The 24,509-nt window shown below is 44.0% G+C and overlaps 1 protein-coding gene and 6 non-coding genes across 7 annotated transcripts; all 7 read right to left on the bottom strand.

Moving 5' to 3' along the window:
• Window positions 1–18,235: 18,235 nt before the first annotated feature.
• LOC125545155 (acidic leucine-rich nuclear phosphoprotein 32-related protein-like) lies at window positions 18,236–21,421 on the bottom strand. Its single transcript, XM_048709032.1, has 2 exons — window positions 20,892–21,421; window positions 18,236–18,799 (listed from the first exon to the last, which is right to left on the bottom strand). Exons 1-2 carry the CDS (start codon window positions 21,267–21,269, stop codon window positions 18,542–18,544), a joined length of 636 nt encoding a protein of 211 aa, XP_048564989.1. The 5' UTR covers window positions 21,270–21,421; the 3' UTR covers window positions 18,236–18,541.
• On the bottom strand, window positions 18,977–19,062 carry LOC125549721. The gene has a single exon (XR_007301448.1). It is a non-coding gene; the product is annotated as a small nucleolar RNA Z122 (small nucleolar RNA).
• LOC125549723 lies at window positions 19,100–19,187 on the bottom strand. Its single transcript, XR_007301449.1, has one exon. It is a non-coding gene; the product is annotated as a small nucleolar RNA Z122 (small nucleolar RNA).
• LOC125549741 lies at window positions 19,283–19,377 on the bottom strand. Its single transcript, XR_007301464.1, has one exon. It is a non-coding gene; the product is annotated as a small nucleolar RNA Z119 (small nucleolar RNA).
• Window positions 19,415–19,514, bottom strand: LOC125549742. The gene has a single exon (XR_007301465.1). It is a non-coding gene; the product is annotated as a small nucleolar RNA Z119 (small nucleolar RNA).
• On the bottom strand, window positions 19,680–19,780 carry LOC125549745. The gene has a single exon (XR_007301467.1). It is a non-coding gene; the product is annotated as a small nucleolar RNA Z119 (small nucleolar RNA).
• On the bottom strand, window positions 19,935–20,029 carry LOC125549746. The gene has a single exon (XR_007301468.1). It is a non-coding gene; the product is annotated as a small nucleolar RNA Z119 (small nucleolar RNA).
• Window positions 21,422–24,509: the final 3,088 nt, after the last annotated feature.

The following is a 24,509-nucleotide window of genomic DNA, read 5'->3' as shown; positions in this document are numbered from 1 at the left end:
GCTAACCTTTCAGATGTGGAAAAAGGGAGGCTAATGAAAACTCTGACGAAACATAGAAAGCCTTTGGATATTCAATGGATGGCCTGAAGGGTATAATCCCTTCCATATGTACTCATCAAATATACATGGAGGAAGGGGTTGAACTAGTGTGCGAGTGCCAAAGGAAATTGAATCATGAAATGAAAGAGGTGGTGAGAAAAGAAGTAGTTCACCTACTTCATGCAGGTATATATGCCCCATGTTTGAAACTAAGTGGGTGAGTCCAGTTCATTGTGTGCCCAAAAAGGGAGGGTTTATTGTAGTACCTAATAAGCATAATGAACTAATCCCCATTAGAACAATAGTTGGGTATAAAATGTGCATTGATTTTAGGAGACTAAATAAGGAGACATCAAGGATCATTATCCTCTACCATTTATTGATCAAATGTTGGAGAGGCTGGCAAAGCATACTCACTTTTGCTACCTATATGGATATTTGGGGTTTTCACGGATAGCGGTGGACCAAGAGAAAACTACCTTTACTTGTCCCTTTGTTATGTACTCTTATCGTTGTATGTTGTTTGGCTTGTGTAATGCACATGCTACCTTTCAAAGATGTATGAATGCTATCTTTGCTAATTTTGTTGAAGAGATCATGGAAGTTTTCATGGGCAATTTTTCTGCCTATGGGACTTCTCTCAATGATTACCTTTACAATCCTAATAAAGCTTTGCGGAGGTGTGAGGACACTAATCTCATTTTAAACTGGGAGAGGTGCCATTTTATGGTTAATGAATGTATTGTGTTGGGACATAAAATATCTGGAAAACGTATTGAGGTGGATAAAGCAAAAAATAGATGCCATAGAAAAGCTCCCTTATCCTCGAGACATAAGAGGAATAAGGAGTTTTCTCAGACATGCTGCATTCTGCAGACGCTTTATTAAAAACTTTCCTACTATTTCAAAACATTTGACTAACCTGTTGCAGAAAAGTGTTCCATTTGTGTTTAGCGACGAGTGCAAGGCTTCTTTTGAGAAACTCAAACATGCCTTACTCAATGCCCCTGTTATTATACCTTCAAATGGGGACCAACCTTTTGAAGTGGTTTGTGAGACTGATGGCCATGCATTAAGTGCGGTGTTGGGCCAACAAGAAGGTAACATGTTTATTATTATTTACTATGCTAGTCACACTCTTATGGAGGCTCAAAGAAATTAGGCTAATAATGATAGAGAGTTGTATATAGTGATTTTTTCTTGTGAAAAGTTCAATCCCTACATCACTGACACCAAAGTCATATTATACACAAATCATCAAGCAATAAAGGAAGTCCTTGATAATAACGATATGAAGCCTCGATGGATGAGGTGGTCTCTTCTTTTCCAGGAGTTTGACAATGAGATATTAGATCGCAAGGAGATAAACGATGCATTAACGAATGTCTCCCTTATATAAGAGAAGAAGGAGTACCAAGGAACAGGAATATGTATCCCATATGGAACGGTGGTGGCGTTGGATCAGGCAACCACCCGTACCTTCGGGGATACTAGGCTCCCGCTTGTTGCATTGGAAGAATCATTCCTCAAACTCAGGGTGAGAGAATAAAGAGATGTCGATTTATTTGATTATACTAATCCTTTGCACCCCAGTAAACTCCAAAATACATCTTCATCGCTTCGTCCCCGAAGAGAGAAGAAACTGGCACAAGGACGTATCTTAAAAACAAGCGATGGAAGAGGCATGGAACTCGCGCAGGTTCTGCTAAAAACCTTAAGTGTTGCTTGATACGTCTCCAATGTATATATAATTTTTTATTGTTCCATGCTATTATAGTATAAATCTTGGATGTTTATCATGCAATTATATATCATTTTTTGGGACTAACCTATTAACTTAGTGCCCAGTGCAAGTTGCTGTTTTTTGTTTTTTTGGCTTTTCAAAAAATCAGTACCAAACGAAGTCCAAACGCTATGAAACTTTTTGATGAATTTTTCTAGACCAGAAGGGACCCTAGAAGCTTCGGGAGAAGACCTGAAGAGTCATGACAGAGCGACAAGCCTACCAGGCGCGCCCCGGGGGGCGCCCCCGGGCTTGTGGGCCCATCGTGGCACCTCTTGACCTAATTCTAACTCTATAAATTCCCAAATATTCCCAATACATCAGAGAGCCTCCCGAAACACTTTTTCCGCCACCCCGAGTTTTTGTTCTTCCGAGATCCCATCTGGAGGCCTTCTCCGGTACTCTGCTGGAGGGGGAATCGGTCACGGAAGGCTCATACATCATCTTTGTTGCACTTTCGATGATGCTTGAGTAGTTCACCTCAGACCTATGAGTCCATAGCTAGTAGCTAGATGGCTTCTTCTCTCTCTTTGGTCTTCCACACAATGTTCTCCTTGATGTTCTTAGAGATCTATTCAACATAATCTTTTTTTGCGGTGTGTTTGTTGGGATCCAATGAATTGTCGGTTTATGATCAGATTATTCATGGATATTATTTGAGTCTTTTCTAGATTCTTGTATGCATGATTATTATAGCTTTGTATTTCTCTCCGATCTGTCCGTTTGGTTTGGCCAACTAGATTGATTTATCTTGCAATGGGAGAGGTGCTTTGTGATGGGTTCGATCTTGCGGTGCTCAATCCTAGTGACAGAAAGGGACATGACATGTATTTGTTTCATTATCATTAAGGATAAAAAGATGGGGTTTATTCATATTGCTTCAGTTTACTTTATCTACACCATGTCATCATGCTTAAGGCGTTACTACGTTCTTTATGAACCTAATACTCTAGATGCATGCTGGAAAGTGGTCGTTGGGGTGGAGTAATAGTAGTATATGCAGGCAGGAGTCGGTCTACTTGTATCGGATGTGATGCCTATATACATGATCATTGCCTTGAATATAGTCATAACTACGTGTTTTTCTACCAATTGCCCAACAGTAATTTGTTTACCCACTGTATGCTATGTTCAAGAGAGAAGCCTCTAGTGAAAACTATGGCCCCTGGGTCTATCTTTATCATATATTAAAAACCATAAATACCTTGCTAAAATTTATTTACCGTTATTTTATTTTGTGTTTCTGTTTATCTATCTACCATTATCAGACTTGATCCTTGCAATTAACCGCCGAGGGGATTGACAACCCCGTTGATCGTGTTGGGTGCAGGTGCGTGTTCTTTTGTATGTAGGTGTTTTCCATGACGTCTTGTGCGGTTCTTCTAATGGATTGATAACCTTGGTTCTTAACTGAGGGAAATACTTATCTCTACTATACCGCATCATCCTCTCATCTTCGAGGAAATTCGAACACAACTCACAAGTAGCATTGATGTATTTAGTTTCATTTTGTTTTCCTATAGAAATTTATTTGTTTTCTGAGTCATACGATCGGCCATACAATCGCTTGCGATTGCGTAAAATGCCATCGTTCGCTCTATATTGCTGGGTGGTTCGGGCAATGGACCAAACGACCAGCCATGTGATTGCACTATGGTCGTATGGAAGGTCGTCGATGGCTCTATCACCCAGAACTAACATTTATCTTCTTGAAAAAAACTCTCACAGGGCGCAGGAAGGTGAACGAGCGCCCATGCGGGCTTCGTCAAACATTTTGTATGAAAGGAACTCGATCGAAGGAATCCATGCGACCCCATGTGCGAGCGTCCACGGTCGTATGGAAGGTTGTCAATCGTTATTTCTTTCCGATCCTTAACAAAATTTCACCCGATTATGTGTGGTTAGTTTCCGGTTCTTTTTAACTTCCTTATCTTGTTAAAACATATGCCCCTAACCTCTTAGATATAGAGCCCTTGCCTGCTTCATCAAAGCTAACAAACCAATCTAGTCAAAGTCTTTTCTAGTTTTGAAGTGCAGGAAGCAATGGTTCATTCATGGGATGAGAGGCAAACCTCCTCTCGAGAATAGGATGATTTAGAGCAAGAAGGCCATGAATCTCCGACAAGCAAGAGGTAGAGGACCCGTCATGTTCGAGAGGGGTCCTCCGAGGAGGAGGAGGAGGATCCTAAAGGGGAAGATCCCTTCGAGGTAGAGGAGGAGGAACAAGAGAAGAAGTCGGAGGCCGTCCCCATTGGATCCCTCGTGGTCATCACCAATAGGAACCGACTCAACTTTGTTAAAGACACTCCAATCATCATAGGTAAGTGTGGTTTTAGCAATTGCACTATCCATGAGCCGATTGGAGAGTCCGAGGAGATCGACCCCAAGTCACGCAAGATGCACACCATCAGTGCATGCATTCAGGAGGGACCCCCAAGGAAGAGGCGCACAACCAATCCTGCACCATCTACACAACCCGAGGAACAAGTCAATAATTCTAAGATTGAAACTAAAATTATGACTGAGAAAATCAGGGAGATGGAAGTGGTGTTGGCTACTAAGAATCGTGAGGCTCTAAACAAGAGCTTGAGGATCATCGCCAACCAAGATGAGACGCTACACATGTACCGTTCTTGTATAACGGACTTGGAGGTCACCAACAAGCTTCTGATTAACGCCCTTACCGGCATCACCACTCCGCCTCCAGATAAGAGCACTTGTATCCATAAAAAGTATACTAAATGAATCCAACCGTCTTAGCACGTTAAGCTTGGGGGGTTGAAGCCCTTTGTATCCCTTATCACTCTCTAGTTACATTTCAGTTGAAGTTTTTGCTTACTTGAATAAATGCAGACAATCATGCTTTTTCTTGATAGAGCGAGGAGTCTTATCCAACGATTCATGGATGTTTAAATGGATGTAGTATTATGATGTTTTGTCTGAAATTTCATTGAATGATAGGTCTTGTTGTATGCTAAATAATTCTGCTTAAAGAGGATGATTATAAGTCTTCCACATCTTTAGTATCGATAGGAAAGAAGAGGTTAACAACTTGATGGGATAAATCACCTTTATTTCAGTTTTTCTTGTAGTTGCTTGGTGAAGTTGGAAAACTCATGATCCGAGCATGCAAAAGAATAAATTGCTTTTACGGTAAAAATAACAATAGAAACAAAAACTGAATGACTTATGCTAACACCCATTGTCAATGCAAAGAATCAATCATATCTCTACATGTCATGCCCAAAATCAGGGAAAAGAAAATTTCAGTGACATGGGATAGGATTGGTTCTTCAAGAAAAACGGGAAGAAGGGAATTGTATTTACTAAACATAAACCGGGGTAACTTGTTTGGCCGAAAGAATGAAGAAATTATCGCTTAGAGTTGAAGCATGTCTTCTTGACGATAGATAGTAAGGTGTGGAAGCCTTCATGCTCATCTAATTAATGCAAAGATAATGTAGTGCAGAGAGGGATCTGTCATATAATGCAAATTCTAAAATCTCATGATGGACTCATTCATTTTCGATATCCATGGCTTATGAAAAGGATGACTTGTCTTCTTACAAGCTGTGGTATTTTTCTCGGGGACGAGCAAACCTTACAGGTTCAGGGAGTTGATGAGTCCAATTTGTGTGGTAATTTTGGTTTTTATTTTGTGCATTTATAATAGGCCTTGCGGAATTTTATTGCGTACACGTACTTCATTTGTTATTTCCGATATCAAAATCTCATGATGGACTCATTCATTTTCGATATCCATGGCTTATGAAAAGGATTAAAGAGGAAGCGATGGTGGCAGCTCCAAAGCAAAAGACGGCCAACCATAAGACCGAAGCGCTCGTATGAGCGGTTGTATCATGTGCCAGGAGAACCACCTCGTCAACTATTTCCACCCCGTGAAATCAGGTCGGGGATAAGATGCCGAAAGACGCTAGAAACTCATCCAGAAGGAGGAACCCTAGCCTCCATATTGATACGGAGGGGGAGCTTACCGAGGAGGAGATCATCATCTTCATCACCATCCACAAGGAGGGCTTCAACATCATCACTGTTGTCATCATCATCATCCACTTCCTCTTCATTGTAACCCATCAAGAACCCTACTGAATCGACTTGAGTGTTACATGTGTAATCCCTCCATGTTCACCATTACCACTTGTATGATGTGTGTTGCCTCCATGTGTGAGTAGTTCATGTAGTTCTCAGGGATAGGGATGAATCCTAGCGTGTAATAGATCATTTGATACTAGGATTTAATATCCTCTTTGCATGTTTATGTTAATGGTCTTCTTGATATTGGGTGAACTCAACCATACAAGGTATGCCAGTTTTGGATGAAAGGTTATTACTATTGGCGGATCGGCTGGTTGCAAAGGTAGGTGGCGTGATAGGCCCTATCTCTCTTCGTCCCGGACCGTTGCGACAGGGGGTAAAACAGAGACCACTTATAGCCTATAGGCTACGTCCATGGGGACCCTTTTTCCCTTAATCACCGTTTGGTAACCAGAGTGGGGAAGAATGGTGGTGGGGTATATGATACGGGGTTGCCGAGTGTATGCACGTGTCTGTATCGACTCTGCCCAAAAATAGAAATATGCAAATTGGCTTAGGAATCCGATGTAGCATTGTGTTTAGGCAACACTAGAGATTCACGCTAGTGGGGAATCCAGACTCCTTGGGAAAGCCTTAATCTCACTTTTCTCGTAGTTTTTACTATTACACTCGCTACACCATTATCTTTACTGCTGCTTTGCATAACTTACAACTTGCAGGCATATTCTTTAAATCTTTGAAGAGACAAAAGATTGATTCATGTGCTCCTAGTGGGATCCATAATCTTACTTCGAAAAAGCTACAACTAAACCTTGTGCACTTGCGGAACATCAGCAAGCATATAATATTAACACATAGTCTTACTCAAAAGTAAATAGAGTAGCTCACAGCCGAAGTATAAAAGTATGAAACGAGATATAAAATCTTTTACAAGCCCATAGAATAATCAAAGATAACACGAGGTCTTGCAATGTCTCCAAGCACAGGAATCCTGATAGTGTTGGGGATCGTAGCAGAAATTCAAAATTTTCCTACGTGTCACCAAGATCAATCTATGGAGAGACTAGCAACGAGAGAGAGGAGTGCATCTTCATACCCTTGAAGATCGCAATGCGGAAGCGTTACAAGAACATTGTTGGTGGAGTCGTACACGCAGCGATTCAGATCGCGGTCGATTCCGATCTAAGCGCCGAACAACGGCGCCTCCGCGTTCAACACACGTACAGCCCGGTGACGTCTCTCGCGCCTTGATCCAGCAAGGAGAGAGGGAGAGGTTGGGGAATACTTCGTCCAGCAGCAGCACGACGGCGTGGTGATGGTGGAGGAGCGCGGGACTCCAGCAGGGCTTCGCTAAGCACTACGAGAGACGAGGAGGGAGAGAGGTAGGGCTGCGCCAAGAGGGAGATCAAATCATATGTTGGGCAGCCCCCAATACCTCAAGTATATATAGGGGAAGGGGAGGAGCTGCGCCCCCATCTAGGGTTCCCTCCCTAGGGGTGGCGGCAGCCCCAAAACCCATCTAGGGTTGCGGCCAAGGGGGGGAAGAGAGGGGGCGCCCTAGGGTGGGCCTTAAGGCCCATCTGGACCTAGGGTTTGCCCCCTTCCCACTCTCCACGCGCCTTGGGCCTTGGTGGCGGCGCACCAGCCCGCCTGGGGCTGGTCCCCTCCCACACTTGGCCCACGCAGCCTTCTGGGGCTGGTGGCCCCACCTGGTGGACCCCCGGGACCCTCCCGGTGGTCCCGGTACGTTACCGATAGCACCCGAAACTTTTTCGGTGACCAAAACGGGACTTCCCATATATAAATCTTTACCTCCGGACCATTCCGGAACTCCTCGTGGCGTTCGGGACTCCGAACAACATTCGGTAACCACGTACATACTTTCCCTATAACCCTAACGTCATCGAACCTTAAGTGTGTAGACCCTACGGGCTCAGGAACCATGTAGACATGACCGAGACAACTCTCCGGCCTATAACCAACAGCGGGATCTAGATACCCATGTTGGCTCCCACATGTTCCACGATGATCTCATCGGATGAACCACGATGTCAAGGATTCAATCAATCTCGGTACGGTACTTGCCCGAGATTCGATCGTCGGTATCCCGATACCTCGTTCAATCTCGTTACCGGCAAGTCTCTTTACTCGTTCGGTAGCACATCATCCCGTGATCAACTCCTTGGTCACATTGTGCACATTATGATGATGTCCTACCGAGTGGGCCCAGAGATACCTCTCCGTTACACGGAGTGAGAAATCCCAGTCTCGATTCGTGCCAACCCAACAGACACTTTCAGAGATACCCGCAGTGCACCTTTATAGCCACCCAGCTACATTGTGATGTTTGGTGCACCCAAAGCATTCCTATGGTATCCGGGAGTTGCACAATCTCATGGTCTAAGGAAATGATACTTGACATTAGAAAAGCTTTAGCATACGAACTACACGATCTTGTGCTAGGCTTAGGATTGGGTCTTGTCCATCACATCATTCTCCTAATGATGTGATCCCGTTATCAACGACATCCAATGTCCATGGTCAGGAAACCGTAACCATCTATTGATCAACGAGCTAGTCAACTAGAGGCTTACTAGGGACATGGTGTTGTCTATGTATCCACACATGTATCTGAGTTTCCTATCAATACAATTCTAGCATGGATAATAAACGGTTATCATGAACAAGGAAATATAATAATAACTAATTTATTATTGCCTCTAGGGCATATTTCCAATAGTCTCCCACTTGCACTAGAGTCAATAATCTAGTTCACATCACTATGTGATTGTAGAGAATCCAACACCCATGGGGTGTGTTCATATCTTGCTTGTGAGAGAGGTTTATCAGTCAATGGGTCTGAACCTTTCAGATCCATGTGTGCTTTACAAATCTCTATGTCATCTTGTATATGCAGCTACCACGCGCTACTTGGGGCTATTCCAAATAACTGCTCTACTATACGAATCCGATTTACTCCTCAGAGTCATCCGGATTAGTGTCAAAGTTTGCATCGACATAACCTTTTACAACGAACTCTTTTACCACCTCCATAATCGAGAAAATTCCTTAGTCCACTAGTTACTAAGGATAACCTTGACCGTTGTCATGTGATCCATTCCTAGATCACACTTGTACCCCTTGACTGACTCATGGCTTGGCACACTTCAGGTGCGGTACACAACATAGCATACTTTAGAGCCTACGTCTAAAGCATAGGGGACGACCTTCGTCCTTTCTCTCTATTCTGCTGTGGTCAGGTCTTGAGTTTTACTCAATACTCATACCTTATAACACAGCCAAGAACTCCTTTGCCGATCTATTTTTGAACTCCTTCAAAATTTTGTCATGGTATGTGTTCGTTTGAAAGTACTATTAAGCGATTTTGATCTATCCTTATAGTTCTTGATGCTCAATGTTCAAGTAGCTTAATCCAGGTTTTCTATTAAAAACACTTTTTAGAATAACCCTGTATGCTTTCCATAAATTCTACATCATTTCTGATCAACAATATGTTAACAACATATACTCATCAAAAATTCTATAGTGCTCCCACTCACTTCTTTGGAAATACAAGTTTCTCATAAACTTTGTATAAACCCAAAATCTTTGATCATCTCATCAAAGCGTACATTCCAACTCCGAGATGCTTACTCCAGTCCTTAGAAGGATTGCTGGAGCTTTGCATACTTGTTAGCATCTTTCAGGATTGACAAAACCTTCTGGTTGTATCACATACAACCTTTCCTCAAGAAAAAACGTCGAGGAAACAGTGTTTTGACATCCTATCTGCAAGATTTCATAAATAATGCAGTAACTGCTAACATAATTCCAACAGACTCTTAGCATCGCTACGAGTGAGAAAGTCTCATCGTAGTCAACTCCTTGAACTTGTCGGGAAACATCTTAACGACAGGTCAAGCTTTCTTAATGGTGCCACTTATCATCATTGTCCGTCTTCCTTCTAAAATCCATCTGCACCCAACAGCCTTACGACCATCAAGTAGTTCTTTTCAAAGTCTATACTTTGTTTTATACATGGATCCTCTCTCGGATTTTATGGCCTCGAGCCATTCATGGGAATCCGGGCCCACCATCGCTTCTCCATAGCTCGTAGGTTCATTGTTGTCTAGCAACATGATTTCCAAGACAGGATTACATACCACTCTGAAGTAGTACACATCCTTGTCGACCTATGAGGTTTGGTAGTGACTTGATTCGAAGTTTCATGATCATTATCATAAGCTTCCACTTCAATTGGTGTAGGTGCCACAGGAACAACTTCTTGTGCCCTGCTACACACTAGTTGAAGTGACAGTTCAATAACCTCATCAAGTCTCCACCATCCTCCCACTCAATTCTTTCGAGAGAAACTTTTCCTCGAGAAAGGACCCGTTTCTAGAAACAATCACTTTTGCTTCCGGATCTGAAATAGGAGGTATACCCAACTATTTTTGGGTATTCTATGAAGATGCATTTATCCGCTTTGGATTCGAGCTTATCAGCCTGAAACTTTTTCACATAAGCATCGCAGCCCCAAACTTTTAAGAAACGACAGCTCAGGTTTCTCTAAACCATAGTTCATACAGTGTCGTCTCAATGGAATTGTGTGGTGCCCTATTTAAAGTGAATGCGGTTGTCTCTAATGCCTAACCCATAAACGATAGTGGTAATTCGATAAGAGACATCATGGTATGCCATATCCAATAGGGTGCAGTTATGATGTTCGGACACACCATCACACTATGGTGGTCCAGGCGGTATTAGTTGTGAAACAATTTCCATAATGTCTTAATTGTGTGCCAAACTCGTAACTCAGGATATTCATCTCTATGATCATATCATAGACATTTTATCATCTTGTCACGACGATCTTCAACTTCACTTGAAATTACTTAAACCTTTCAATAATTCAGACTTGTGTTTCATCAATTAAATATACTCAGCATCTACTCAAATCATTCTGTGAAGTAAGAACATAATGATATCCATTGCGTGCCTCAGCACTCATTGGACTGCACACATCAAAAATGTATTACTTCCAACAAGTTGCTTTCTTGTTCCATCTTACTGAAAACGAGGCCTTTCAGTCATCGTGCCCATGTGGTATGATTTGCATGTCTCAAGTGATTCAAAATCAAGTGAGTCCAAATGATCCATCTGCATGGAGTTTCTTCATGCATATCTACCAATAGACATGGTTCGCATGTCTCAATCTTTTCAAAAACAAGTGAGTCCAAAGATCCATCAACATGGAGCTTCTTCATGCGTTTTATACCAACATGACTCAAACGGCAGTGCCACAAGTACGTGGTACTATCATTACTATCTTATATCTTTTGGCATGAACATGTGTATCACTACGATCGAGATTCAATAAACCATTCATTTTAGGTGCAAGACCATTGAAGGTATTATTCAAATAAACAGAGTAACCATTATTCTCCTTAAATGAATAACTGTGTGGCGATAAACATAATCCAATCATGTCTATGCTCACGCAAACACCAAGTAACAATTATTTAGGTTTAACACCAATCTCGATGGTAGAGGGAGCGTGCGATGTTTGATCACATCAACCTTGGAAACACTTCCAACATATCGTCATCTCACCTTTAGCTAGTCTCCGTAGCCTTTTACTTTCGAGTTACTAACACTTAGCAACCGAACCGGTATTTATTACCCTGGTGCTACTAGGAGTACTAGTAAAGTACACAATAATATAATGTATATTCAAAATACTTCTGTCAACCTTGCCAGCCTTCTCATCTACCAAGTATCTAGGGTAGTTAGCTTCAGTGACCGTTCCCCTCATTATAGAAGCACTTAGTCTCGGGTTTGGTTCAACCTTGGGTTTCTTCACTAGAGCAGCAACTGATTTGCCGTCTCATGAAGTATCCCTTCTTTCCCTTGCCCTTCTTAAAACTAGTGGTTTTACTAACCATCAACAATTGATGCTCCTACTTGATTTCTACTTTCACGGTATCGAACATCGCGAATTGCTCAAGGATCATCATGTCTATCCCTGATATGTTATAGTTCATCACTAAGCTCTAATAGCTTGGTTGCAGTGACTACGGAGAACTATCACTATCTCATCTGGAAGATTAACTCCGACTTGATTCAAGCGATTGTAGTACTCAGACAATCTGAGCACATGCTCAACGATTGAGCTTTTCTCCCTTAGTTTGCAGGCTTAAGAAACTTGTCAGAGGTCTCATACCTCTTGACGTGGGCACTAGTCTGAAATCCCAATTTCAGTCTTTGGAACATCTCATATGTTCTGCAACGTTTCAAAAACGTCTTTGGTGCCACAATTCTAAACCGTTAGTATTATGCACTGAGCTATCACGTAGTCATCAAAACGTGTATGTCAGATGTTTCCCAACATCTACAGACGACGCTCGAGGTTCAACGCACTGAGCGGTGCATTAAGGACATAGCCCTTCTGTGCAGCAATGAGGACAATCCTCAGTTCACGGACCCAATCCGCATAATTGCTACTGTCAACTCTCAACTAAATTTTCTCTAGGAACATATCTAAAATAGTAGAACCAAAGCGTGAGCTACGACATAATTTGCAAAGACCTTTTGACTATGTTCATGATAATTAAGTTCATCTAATCAAATTATTCAATGAACTCCCACTTAGATAGACATCCCTCTAGTCATCTAAGTGATACATGATCCGAGTCAACTAGGTCGTGTCCGATCATCACGTGAGACGGACTAGTCATCATCGGTGAACATCTTCATGTTGATCGTATCCACTATACGACTCATGTTTGACCTTTCGATCTTCCGTGTTCCGAGGCCATGTTTGTACATGCTAGGCTCGTCAAGTTAACCTAAGTGTATTGCATGTGTAAATCTGGCTTACACCCGTTGTATGCGAACGTTAGAACCTATCACACCCAATCATCACGTGGTGCTTCGGAACAACGGACCTTAGCAATGGTGCACAGTTAGGGGGAACACTTTCTTGAAATTTCAGCGAGGGATCATCTTATTTATGCTACCATCGTTCTAAGCAAATAAGATGTAAACATGACAAACATCACATGCAAATCATAAAGTGACATGATATGGCCAATATCATCTTGCGCCTTTGATCTCCATCTTCGAGGCGCGGCATGAACACCATCGTCACCGGCATGACACCATGATCTCCATCATCATGATCTCCATCATTGTGTCTTCATGAAGTTGCCTCGCTAACTATTACTTCTACTACTATGGCTAACGGTTAGCAATAAAGTAAAGTAATTACATGGCGTTTTCATTGACACGCAGGTCATAAATAAATTAAGACAACTCCTATGGCTCCTGCCAGTTGTCATACTCATCGACATGCAAGTCGTGATTCCTATTACAAGAACATGATCAATCTCATACATCACATATATCATTCATCACATCCTTTTGGCCATATCACATCACATAGCATACCCTGCAAAAACAAGTTAGACGTCCTCTAATTGTTGTTGCATGTTTTACGTGGCTGCTATGGGTTTCTAGCAAGAACGTTTCTTACCTACGCAAAACCACAACGGTGATATGCCAATTGCTATTCACCCTTCATAAGGACCCTTTTCATCGAATCCGATCCGACTAAAGTGGGAGAGACAGACACCCGCCAGCCACCTTATGCATCAAGTGCATGTCAGTCGGTGGAACCAGTCTCACGTAAGCGTACGTGTAAGGTCGGTCCGGGCCGCTTCATCCCACAATGCCGCCGAATCAAGATAAGACTAGTAACGGCAAGCAAATTGAACAAATCATCGCCCACAACTACTTTATGTTCTACTCATGCATAGAATCTATGCATAGACCTAGCTCTGATACCACTGTTGGGGATCGTAGCAGAAATTCAAAATTTTCCTACGTGTCACCAAGATCAATCTATGGAGATACTAGCAACGAGAGAGAAGAGTGCATCTTCATACCCTTGAAGATCGCAATGCGGAAGCGTTACAAGAACGCGGTTGATGGAGTCGTACACACAGCGATTCAGATCGCGGTCGATTCCGATCTAAGCGTCGAACAACGGCGCCTCCGCGTTAAACACACGTACAGCCCGGTGACGTCTCCCACGCCTTGATCTAGCAAGGAGAGAGGGAGAGGTTGGGGAAGACTCCGTCCAGCAGCAGCACAACGGCGTGGTGATGGTGGAGGAGCGCGGGACTCCAGCAGGGCTTCGCTAAGCACTACGAGAGACGAGGAGGGAGAGAGGTAGGGCTGCGCCAAGAGGGAGATCAAATCATATGTTGGGCAGCCCCCAATACCTCAAGTATATGTAGGGGAAGGGAAGGAGCTGCGCCCCCATATAGGGTTCCCTCCCTAGGGGTGGCGGCAGCCCCAAAACCCATCTAGGGTTGCGGCCAAGGGGGGGGAAGAGAGGGGGCGCCCTAGGGTGGGCCTTAAGGCCCATCTGGACCTAGGGTTTGCCCCCTTCCCACTCTCCACGCGCCTTGGGCCTTGGTGGGGGGCGCACCAGCCCACCTGGGGCTGGTCCCCTCCCACACTTGGCACACGCAGCCTTCTGGGGCTGGTGGCCCCACCTAGTGGACCCCCGGGACCCTCCCGGTGGTCCCGGTACGTTACCGATAGCACCCGAAACTTTTCCGGTGACCAAAACGGGACTTCCCATATATAAATCTTTACATCTTTACCTCCGGACCATTCCGGAACTCCTCGTGACGTCCGGGATCTCATCCGGGACTCTGAACAACATTCGGTAACCACGTACATACTTTCCCTATAACCCTAGCGTCATCGAACCTTAAGTGTGTAGACCCTACGGGCTCGGGAACCATGTAGACATGACCGAGACAACTCTCCGGCCTATAACCAACAGCGGGATCTGGATACCCATGTTGGCTCCCACATGTTCCACGATGATCTCATCGGATGAACCACGATGTCAAGGATTCAATCAATCTCGTATACAATTCCCTTTGTCTATCGGTACGATACTTGCCCGAGATTTGATCGTCGGTATCCCGATACCTCGTTCAATCTCGTTACCGGCAAGTCTCTTTACTCGTTCCGTAACACATCATCCCGTGATCAACTCCTTGGTCACATTGTGCACATTATGATGATGTCCTACCGAGTGGGCCCAGAGATACCTCTCTGTTACACGGAGTGAGAAATCCCAGTCTCGATTCGTGCCAACCCAACAGACACTTTTGAAGATACCCGCAGTGCACCTTTATAGCCACCCAGTTACATTGTGACGTTTGGTGCACCCAAAGCATTCCTACGGTATCCGGGAGTTGCACAATCTCATGGTCTAAGGAAATGATACTTGACATTAGAAAAGCTTTAGCATACGAACTACACGATCTTGTGCTAGGCTTAGGATTGGGTCTTGTCCATCACATCATTCTCCTAATGATGTGATCCTGTCATCAACGACATCCAATGTCTATGGTCAGGAAACCGTAACCATCTATTGATCAACGAGCTAGTCAACTAGAGGCTTACTAGGGACATGGTGTTGTGTATGTATCCACACATGTATCTGAGATTCCTATCAATACAATTCTAGCATGGATAATAAATGATTATCATGAACAAGGAAATATAATAATAACTAATTTATTATTGCCTCTAGGGCATATTTCCAACAGATAGAACACTCATCCCCCATTGGCATCGAGACACCAAAAAGAGAAAAGATGATGCTAACGCGAGGATCCAAGCTCGAGGAGGGCACTGGCAGCATAATCATCCTCATCCTCAGGGATATAGCAAAGGCGGGGGTTGGAGTAGTTTGTGGCAATATTGTCAACGTCCTCACGACTAGGTGGTCGAGCCTCTCTCTAGTGTTCTCTGCCTTAATTACCTTCAGCTCTCTCCACATCTTCTTCCTGCAGTTAACGTCCCTGATGTGAGGCCTGGCACTGGACTGACACATCTTGAACAAGTTGTTGAACCCATGGAAAAGCATGTTCTTCTCCTTCTTGTTGAACGGAGGAGAATAAGCAATAGTGTGAGCAAAGCCAGTGGGATCATGTGTGATGGCACCTCATGATGAGGAACCACCCACCTTAGTAGCAACAGACACCTTCCTGGGACTGGGCTTCTTATGCACTAAGTGTAGCATATCATCATGCACCTGAGGTCTGGAGTTGGTGAATCTAGTAGGCAGAGAGATAGGCAACTTCTGCAAAAGCTTATCACAGCCAGCAATCTTGGCCTCAATGAGAGCATGGATGAATAGTGTAAACACAGCTGACTTGTTGTCAAACACAGAAGTCCTCATCTCCTCAAACATGAAATCGAGCACATCGACCTTCTTATCCTCATAGTCATAGACAAGAAAGTCAATAGTGGTGCCCCAAAACTCATCAGACGAACCTGTCTTGGGGGACAAGGAGTTCTGGAAGATCTGACAAAGAGTGTCATATTTGGACAATAGCTCCCGGATATCGCCAACATCAGTAATAGGAGTCCCCTCCTTATACGCAAAAGCAAGATCCCTTCTGTGACAAAAGTGTTGAAACATTGTGCCATAGCCCTCCTGAGGCTCAGAGGAGAACTAATACCCTGTGATAGTAGTTAAGTCAAATTTGGATGCCCTCAAAGTAGCACCCTGTGAGCGCCACACAAATGAACGATTAGATCTCCTGTCAAATACACGGTGGCATAGAACTATAGTATAAAGAACCTCATTGTAAGCCTTGTTGAACTACAAAAAGCGAAGCAAATCCATGCTTCACAGAACATGATACACATCAGGAAAAAGATCAGTGCGAGTGCTGATGTACTCCATATCCAGACTGCGTTGGGGAGCTACCTTGTGCTTCTTCACTCTTAGAACCTTCTCAAAAGTGCGGTGTTGAAACACTTTGGTCTTGTACCTGTAATATATGTTGGTTTGGTATTCCTGTTATCAAGTGAATGTGTGCCGTGAGATATGATCTCTGGGCTGGCGCACATCACAGTCAATTGAATGAATTTGTGTGTGACGGTGTCGATGCCAAAGATGATGTTGTCGAAGCTATAAAAGTTGGTGCGTCCAAACAGGTTTGCTAGACCCGTGGACATGTCGGGACAAAGGCACGCATCAGTGTTGTTACTTGTTAGTACCAAGTGTGCGTAGATGGGGACCATCATGAATTTACACCATGTTCGAGGGACTAGCAGAAGAGGCCTCTGAAACAGTTGTGGTGCAAAATGCCATGTGGGTAGAAGATGATGACGTTTCCCATGGTTCTCCAAGTAGATGAACTAGTCTGTGAAGAGACAATGACGCTAGCGAGGAGCGTGTATTGGAAAAATAAGGAGGTGTTTTCCATGGAACTCGAGGTAGCTTGAAGGGCCACATTGGTCGCCTAGAAGCACGGTGGCGGTGTGCAGGGATGGGGATGTAGACTATGTGCGGCAACACTACGAACCGAGGGAACAATGTAGCTGCCGCTCATGAGTCGGTGCTTCGATTTGTGATAAGCTCCTTACTCCTTCACCCAATTCCTTCCAATCTACATAACTGTGCTTTGATTCGTGATAAGCTCTACACAAAAACAATGCACGTCGATGTTGTGATTCCACTCCCACGATCGGTTACTAGTTTCGCTTACTGTAATTCTTCAATTTCATGTTCATGTTTGGGTCTTTACGATAGGCCGTTTGAAATTTCCTTTGAGTGGCTTCCCCTCACCATTCCACACAATTTTCTTGTTGTAAGTTTTTTGTTTCGACAATTGTAAACTACTAAATCTATATCTCCTACGAATCAACATGTGATTAAATAGTTAAGAGGGCAGTGATATTTTCAGTCCACCAAAATTCAAATCCTAGATTTGAGATTGATGCTCGCATTTTTTCAAACACCCCAGCCGCCACGACTGCATCTAGCAGACGGCCTGGTGACAATCGCGATTGAAACAAAGGACGAAGGATTGCCTTTTGCGACTGTAGAAGAATTTCTGTGGATTCCTCCAGTGCACTCGTGAACTCTACATGAACATGCCGGACGCTTCGACAGTACCGGCCCCCTGTCTGGCCATTTTGCGTCCTAATTAACATCCATTTATTTTATCTGTGTACCCCGAGCTCTCGAATCTCCAATATACAAGAGCAGAACGAGTACTTTGGTTGAACGCCTGCAATAGTGGTAGAGTAGCAAGCAGAACGGGATTACGAAATCATGAAGCCAGAGCTAACAGCCATGACACTAAGCGAGCAATGGCACTGTGATAGAATTAATTTAATGTTATCAGGCTTGTTGAGGGAATCCAAAGAATGTGTAAGTGCCAATAGCAGCAAATGTTTTCTAAGCGCTCAAACAAAAATAGTACCAAGAGAACTGTAGGTCAGAGCAGAGACAACAGTAAAATAACAGCAAGCTAGTTCAAGAGAAATATCATGAAAACAAGATTCAGAACAGAGCATCCACATTCCACAGGTTTTAATCAGAAGCTACACAAGCATATAACAAGCCCCATATCTAATGCTCATACAGAAGTTCCCCGAGGCTGTTAATCAACATCAGCAGTATGCACTAACAACTAACATGGGTAGACTCAAGTTCGAGCTGCTACACCTACCACAGATGTCCTAAAGCTACAGCATTTACCAACAACCCTCTCCGTGAGGATTATTTTCCTTCTTGGCCCAAGCAGAAAAGATACCAGATCAGCAAGAACAAATTGACTATCGCTTTGATGGAGGCTTCTCATCATCATCACCATCATCATCACCGTCATCATCATCTTCATCCTCCGCGCCAGACCTCTTCCTCTTCGAAGAGGATTGCGCCTTGACAGAATCCTCACCATCCTCAGCATCATCATCCTCAATCTCCTCGTCCTCAGCACCATCACCATTTTCTTCTGGCTCAAAGTCACTGGAATGCTCTTCGTCTTCAGCACGGCCAAGCGGCTGCACCAGATATTCAGTTCCTAGCTCCTCCTGCCACAAACAACAGTGCAAGGGGGTCCAAATTAGTTTGACTGATCACAACGATGCTAGTTGACTATTATAGGAATGTTCATCACAGTTGAGAAGGGCAAACCAATTATTTGGTGGACAATCAACATAAATCAACTAGTGACAGATCAATATAAATTAGTAACAGTTTAACTACAGTTTGGGATCAGACTGACGTGCAATTTCTCATCATTCTGAATTATCCATAAAGGACATCTGAGATGAAATAATCATCATTTCCCAAATAAAAGTGGATACTACTAACAAATTAGTAAAAAACCATAGGGGATCAGACTGACGTGCAATTTGTCACCATTCTTTTAAAAGCCCATTTAGGACATATCTGAAGAATTAATCATCATTTCCCCAATGAAGGTAAAACAAATTGACACAACAGCCAAGATAGCAAGCATAGCCTACATACAGCTTCTCACCAGTAGCCCAAAAAAATTCTACCTAGTAGTGCTTTGGATCAGATAGGCAAATCAGTAATTTTGCAACACATGGAGAGCTCTAGGCTCATCCTCAGAAACAGCCTCTGATATTCATCATCTCCTAGGCAAAATAGAAGAGAAAATATAAAGTATTTGAATGGTAATTTGGATCAGATAGGCAAGTCAGTACTTTTGCAACATAGGTAGAGCTCTGAGCTCATCCTCAGAAACAGCCTCTGATATTCATCATCTCCTCAGCAAAATAAAGAAAAGAAAATGAAAGTGTTTGAATAGTAAGTTGGATCAGATAGGCAAATCAGTTATTTTGCAACATAGTAGAGCTCTGGGCTCAACCTCAGAAACAGCCTCTGAAATTCATCATCTCCTTGGCAAAATAAAAATAGAAAATAGAAAGTGTTTGACTAGTGCTTTGGATCAGATAGGTAAATCAGTTATTTTGCAGCATATGAAGAGCTCTAGGCTCATCCTCAGAAACAGCCTCTGATGTTCATCATCTCCTCAGCCAAATAAAGAAAAGAAAATGAACGTGTTTCACTAGTGCTTTGGATCAGATAGGCAAATCAGTTATTTTGCAACATAGGAAGAGCTCTAGGCTCATCCTCTGATATTCATCACCTCCTCAGCAAAATAAAAGAAATGAAAATGGAAGTGTTTGACTAGTGCTTTGGATCAGATAGGCAAATCAGTCAATGTGCAACACAGGACAAGCTCTAGGCACATCCTCAGAAACAGCCTCTGATGATCCTCATCTCCAAGCACACATGGAACAGCGCCAGAAAGAAGGCCTACTACCAAATCTGACAGATCTACACTAAATAATTCGCATATATAGGTGTATTTGGATCTGAGTGAGAAACAAGAACTAGGCCTACTATCAAATCTGACAGATCTGCACCAAATTGGTTGCATATCTAGGTGGCTTTGGATCTGAGTTGGAAATAGTGAGATTTCCTGCAGACAAGATACCTTGGAAGACCGCAAGGCAGATCTAGTACAGTAAGATAATTCATAGATGGCATATCATAGCCCCATCTCTATTGTGTGGCCTATAGGTTAACAGCTCAGATGGAAAACCATCCCTAAACAAGGATTTTTTTTTTCTTTTAACAACTAAATATAGCAAGTATATCGAAGGGGACATATACTTTGTCCTTGACTATTCTCGGAAAAGGGACGTGGTTCTGATCTGATGGGCTACACTGCAGACCACACAACAACGGACGGCCGGTGGATATGCCAATTGAATGTCAACTACCACACAATGGAAGGACAGGTAAAGGTTGAACGGTATAGCAGAGTACAGTCGACAAGATCTAAACGAACACAGAGCAGAAAAGCCTGCAGGTTGAGCAAAAGAAAAAAAATCCCAATTTCTAAATCTATCTAACTAGCCAGATGCAACTGTCATACTTACTTTTTACAGATCTAAAAATATTAATCGACAGCCACGAGAAATCCGGTTTCTTTGAGGAAAGCATGTATCAACAAGATCTGAAGACAGATCTGGAATTTCTCTAGCATAACGAAGTATATGTTCATAGAGTAAACGTAACCGAAAGTACTGAGATGGCACATATTTTAGATGCCAACAAAATTACAAGACGATGAGAAATTTATACCTCAGGCTCCTCCTCCTCGTCGACTTCGTCGTCGTCCTCCTCGTCATCATCGTCGTCGTCGTCGTCGTCGTCATCGTCACCACCCTCCTCTTCGTCGCCGCCGTCGTCGTCCTCATCGGAGATGTCGACCACCTGCTGCGGCGCCGACCCCTTTTCCTCACCCTTCACCCCCTCGTCATCGTCATCTTCCCCATCGTCGTCGACTTCGTCGTCGTCGTCGTCGCCATCAACCGCCTCCTCCTCTTCATCTCCCTCGTCGTCCTCACCCTCATCATCCACATCCACCACCTCTTCCGCCGACTTTTTGGCGGCGGCCGCGGCGGCCTTGATGCGGGCGATCTCCGCCGCACGCTCGTCGCCTTCAACCGCCGGCTTCATCTCCTCCACTCTTCTACTACACACGAACTCTCGCGAGAAAATTTCTCCTCTGGTTTAAGTTGGTGTTGTGGTTGTGGAAAATTCAGGGGAAATTTTGGGCGATTTGTAGCCGGCGGGGAAGAACAAGAGGGCCGAGAGGCCTCTAGGTTTGGGCGGATGGGCCAGCGCAGATCCTGGTCGTTGGGTACAAGAACAGGCACGCGGATCCATGACGTGGCGGAGGATCGGACGGCTGCGAGGGATTTGTTCGTGGGTGGTGAGAGCTCGTGAGGTGGGGGGAAACGGCTAGGGCTGACGGCAGCGTAAGGATTTGGACGCGACTAACGCCAGAGCGACACTAGTGTGCTTTGGGCCAAAAACCGTCGTTCTTTAGGCCCATCCCATAGATGGTTGCGTTACACACACGTAACCAAAAGTTAGCCCACTCAGCAAAGGAAATTCCATTGCAAGTCCCACCAAACGGGACCTCCTGGGAACAAAATTTTGAAATTCTGAACATTTTCAAAAGTACACTTTTTGAAAAACATGAATAAAAATTGAAATTCCAAAAGGCGAATAAAGTAAGAAATTGTGAACAGCAATTGAAGATTTTGACCACTTTTTGGAAAAAGTGAACAAAATTTGAAGTTCTAAACACTTTTTTAAACAGAAAGTGTTTTTGAAAACATGAACAAAAAATTAAATTCCTGAGCATTTTTATGAACAAAATTTGAATATTTGTGGGTAAAATTTGGAACAAAAGATTGAAATTCCAAAAAATGAAAAAACATAAACTTTTTTAATTTCAATTTTTTTAAAATATTTCAAACATTTTTTGCAAATTGAGAATTCATGAAAATAAAAAATGATAAATAGAAAACCAAAAAAACTAGAAAAACAGTTAAAAATAAACCTGACATTAAAATCCATGTTCAAGAACCTTCTAGAAGGTCCCCAAAACCGATAGAAAAAACGTAAACCTGTCGTTGTGCTAGCTAATGGTTTGACCTATTCTGTCGCTCGGTCACTCCTCTCCATATGAAGGGTCGACACTTTGTCACAACCAAATAGGGTTCTCCTACCAAACCTCATCTCCTTTTTTTGACACCTTAGGGTTTCTTGTTCCTTTCACTCATCGTTGATCGATGTTAGGACCTTTCTTTACCCCTTATTTGGATCCTTCTCTGTTTGTTTCGCTCGGGCTGACCAAAGGGAGATCTGGTACCCTTTATTGCCTTAGTGGTCTAGGTTGCGAAGGATTAGCATGGGATGTCTCGATCTAGTCTCCTTCCCGCCAGTAGCTCCCATGCATGGATCATCTGAAGTTCTTGAGCCGGCACATGAGCCTGACGTGCAAATTTATGACATCCATGACATCTGCGAACTATGACCTCTACATCTGCATGAGATGTTAGCCAGTAAAATCCATGTCGAAAAGCCTTCACGACCAGAGACCTTGAGCCGGCATCATGACCACAATTGCCAGAATGAATTTCATTGAGAATCTCATGGCCTTCCACAAGAGAAACACAATGCTGAAAAACACTTGTAATACTTCTCTTGTGTAACTCGCCATTGACTAAAGTCATAGACTTAGACCTCCTAATAATCTGACAGGCGATGATTTCCTCTTCAGGGAGCTCGCCACAAGTAAGATAAGCCAGGTAAGGTATTGTCCAATCTGGTGTCGTGGGGAAAGATGCAACAAGAGCTGCCTCTGGGACAGGAATAGCAACGTCTTCCTCCGTTGGTAGTTTGACCGACGAGTTATGCAAAACATCCAGGAAATTTTTTGGTGGAACGGGCTTGCAATGAGATCCCAGGCGAGACAACGCATCTGTTGCCTCATTGAGCTGGCGGTCAATGTGATCAACTTGGTATCCTTTGAAATGACCTGCGATGACTGAGGGAGTCCTGGATTAGGGGTGTCCGGATGGCCGGACTATACCTTCAGCCGGACTCCTGGACTATGAAGATACAACATTGAAGACTTCATCCCGTGTCCGGAAGGGACTTTCCTTGGCGTGGAAGGCAAGCTTGGCAATACGGATATGCAGATCTCCTACCATTGTAACCGACTTTGTGTAACCCTAACCCTCTCCGGTGTCTATATAAACTGGAGGGTTTTAGTCCATAGGACAACATACGCAACAACAATCAGACTATAGGCTAGCTTCTAGGGTTTAGCCTCTCCGATCTCGTGGTAGATCTACTCTTGTACTACCCATATCATCAATATTAATCAAGCAGGACGTAGGGTTTTACCTCCATCGAGAGGGCCCGAACCTGGGTAAAACTTCATGTCCCTTGCCTCCTGTTACCATCCGGCCTAGACGCACAGTTCGGGACCCCCTACCCAAGATCCGCCGGTTTTGACACCGACATTGGTGCTTTCATTGAGAGTTTCTCTGTGTCGTCGCCGTCAGGCTTGATGGCTCCTACGATCATCAATGGCGATGCAGTCCAGGGTGAGACCTTCCTCCCCGGACAGATCTTCGTCTTCGGCGGCTTCGCACTGCGGGCCAATTCACTTGGCCATCTGGAGCAGATCGAAAGCTATGCCCCTGGCCGTCAGGTCAGATTTGGAAGTTTAAACTACACGGCTGACATCCGCGGGGACTTGATCTTCGACGGATTCGAGCCACTGCCGAGCGCGCCGCACTGTCACGATGAGCATGATCTAGTTCTGTCGCCGAACAGTGCCCTGGAGGTCGCACCCGCATCGGCTTTGACCCTTAATTCAGAGCCAACTACGCCGATCGAGGATGGGTGGTTGGACGCCGCCTCGGGGGCTGCGATCCCAACGGCGATCGAGCCGAACACCAGCCCCGCACTCTGCGAGACTCGTGACTCCAAGGAGCCGGACTCCTCTCCAGACTCCGAACCCTTCGCGCCTCTGCCGATCGAATCCGATTGGGCGCCGATCATGGAGTTTACTGCCGCGGACATCTTTCAGCACTTGCCCTTTGGCGATATTATGAAATCACTAAAGTCTCTCTCTTTATCATGAGAGCCCTGGCCGGACTACGGTCAGCGAGATTGGGATACGGACGATGAAGAAATTCAAAGCCCACCCACCACCCACTTTGTAGCCAATGTCGACGATTTAACCGACATGCTCGACTTCGACTCCGAAGACATCGACGGTATGGACGCCGATGAAGGAGACGATGAAGAACCAGCGCCTATTGGGCCCTAGAACGCCACATCGTCATATGACGTATACATGATGGACGCACCAAAAGATGACGACGAGGAGCG

This window comes from Triticum urartu, chromosome 3, assembly GCF_003073215.2.
Source record: "Triticum urartu cultivar G1812 chromosome 3, Tu2.1, whole genome shotgun sequence".
Classification (NCBI taxonomy): domain Eukaryota; kingdom Viridiplantae; phylum Streptophyta; class Magnoliopsida; order Poales; family Poaceae; genus Triticum; species Triticum urartu.
This window is presented reverse-complemented; position numbering and strand designations above follow the sequence as displayed.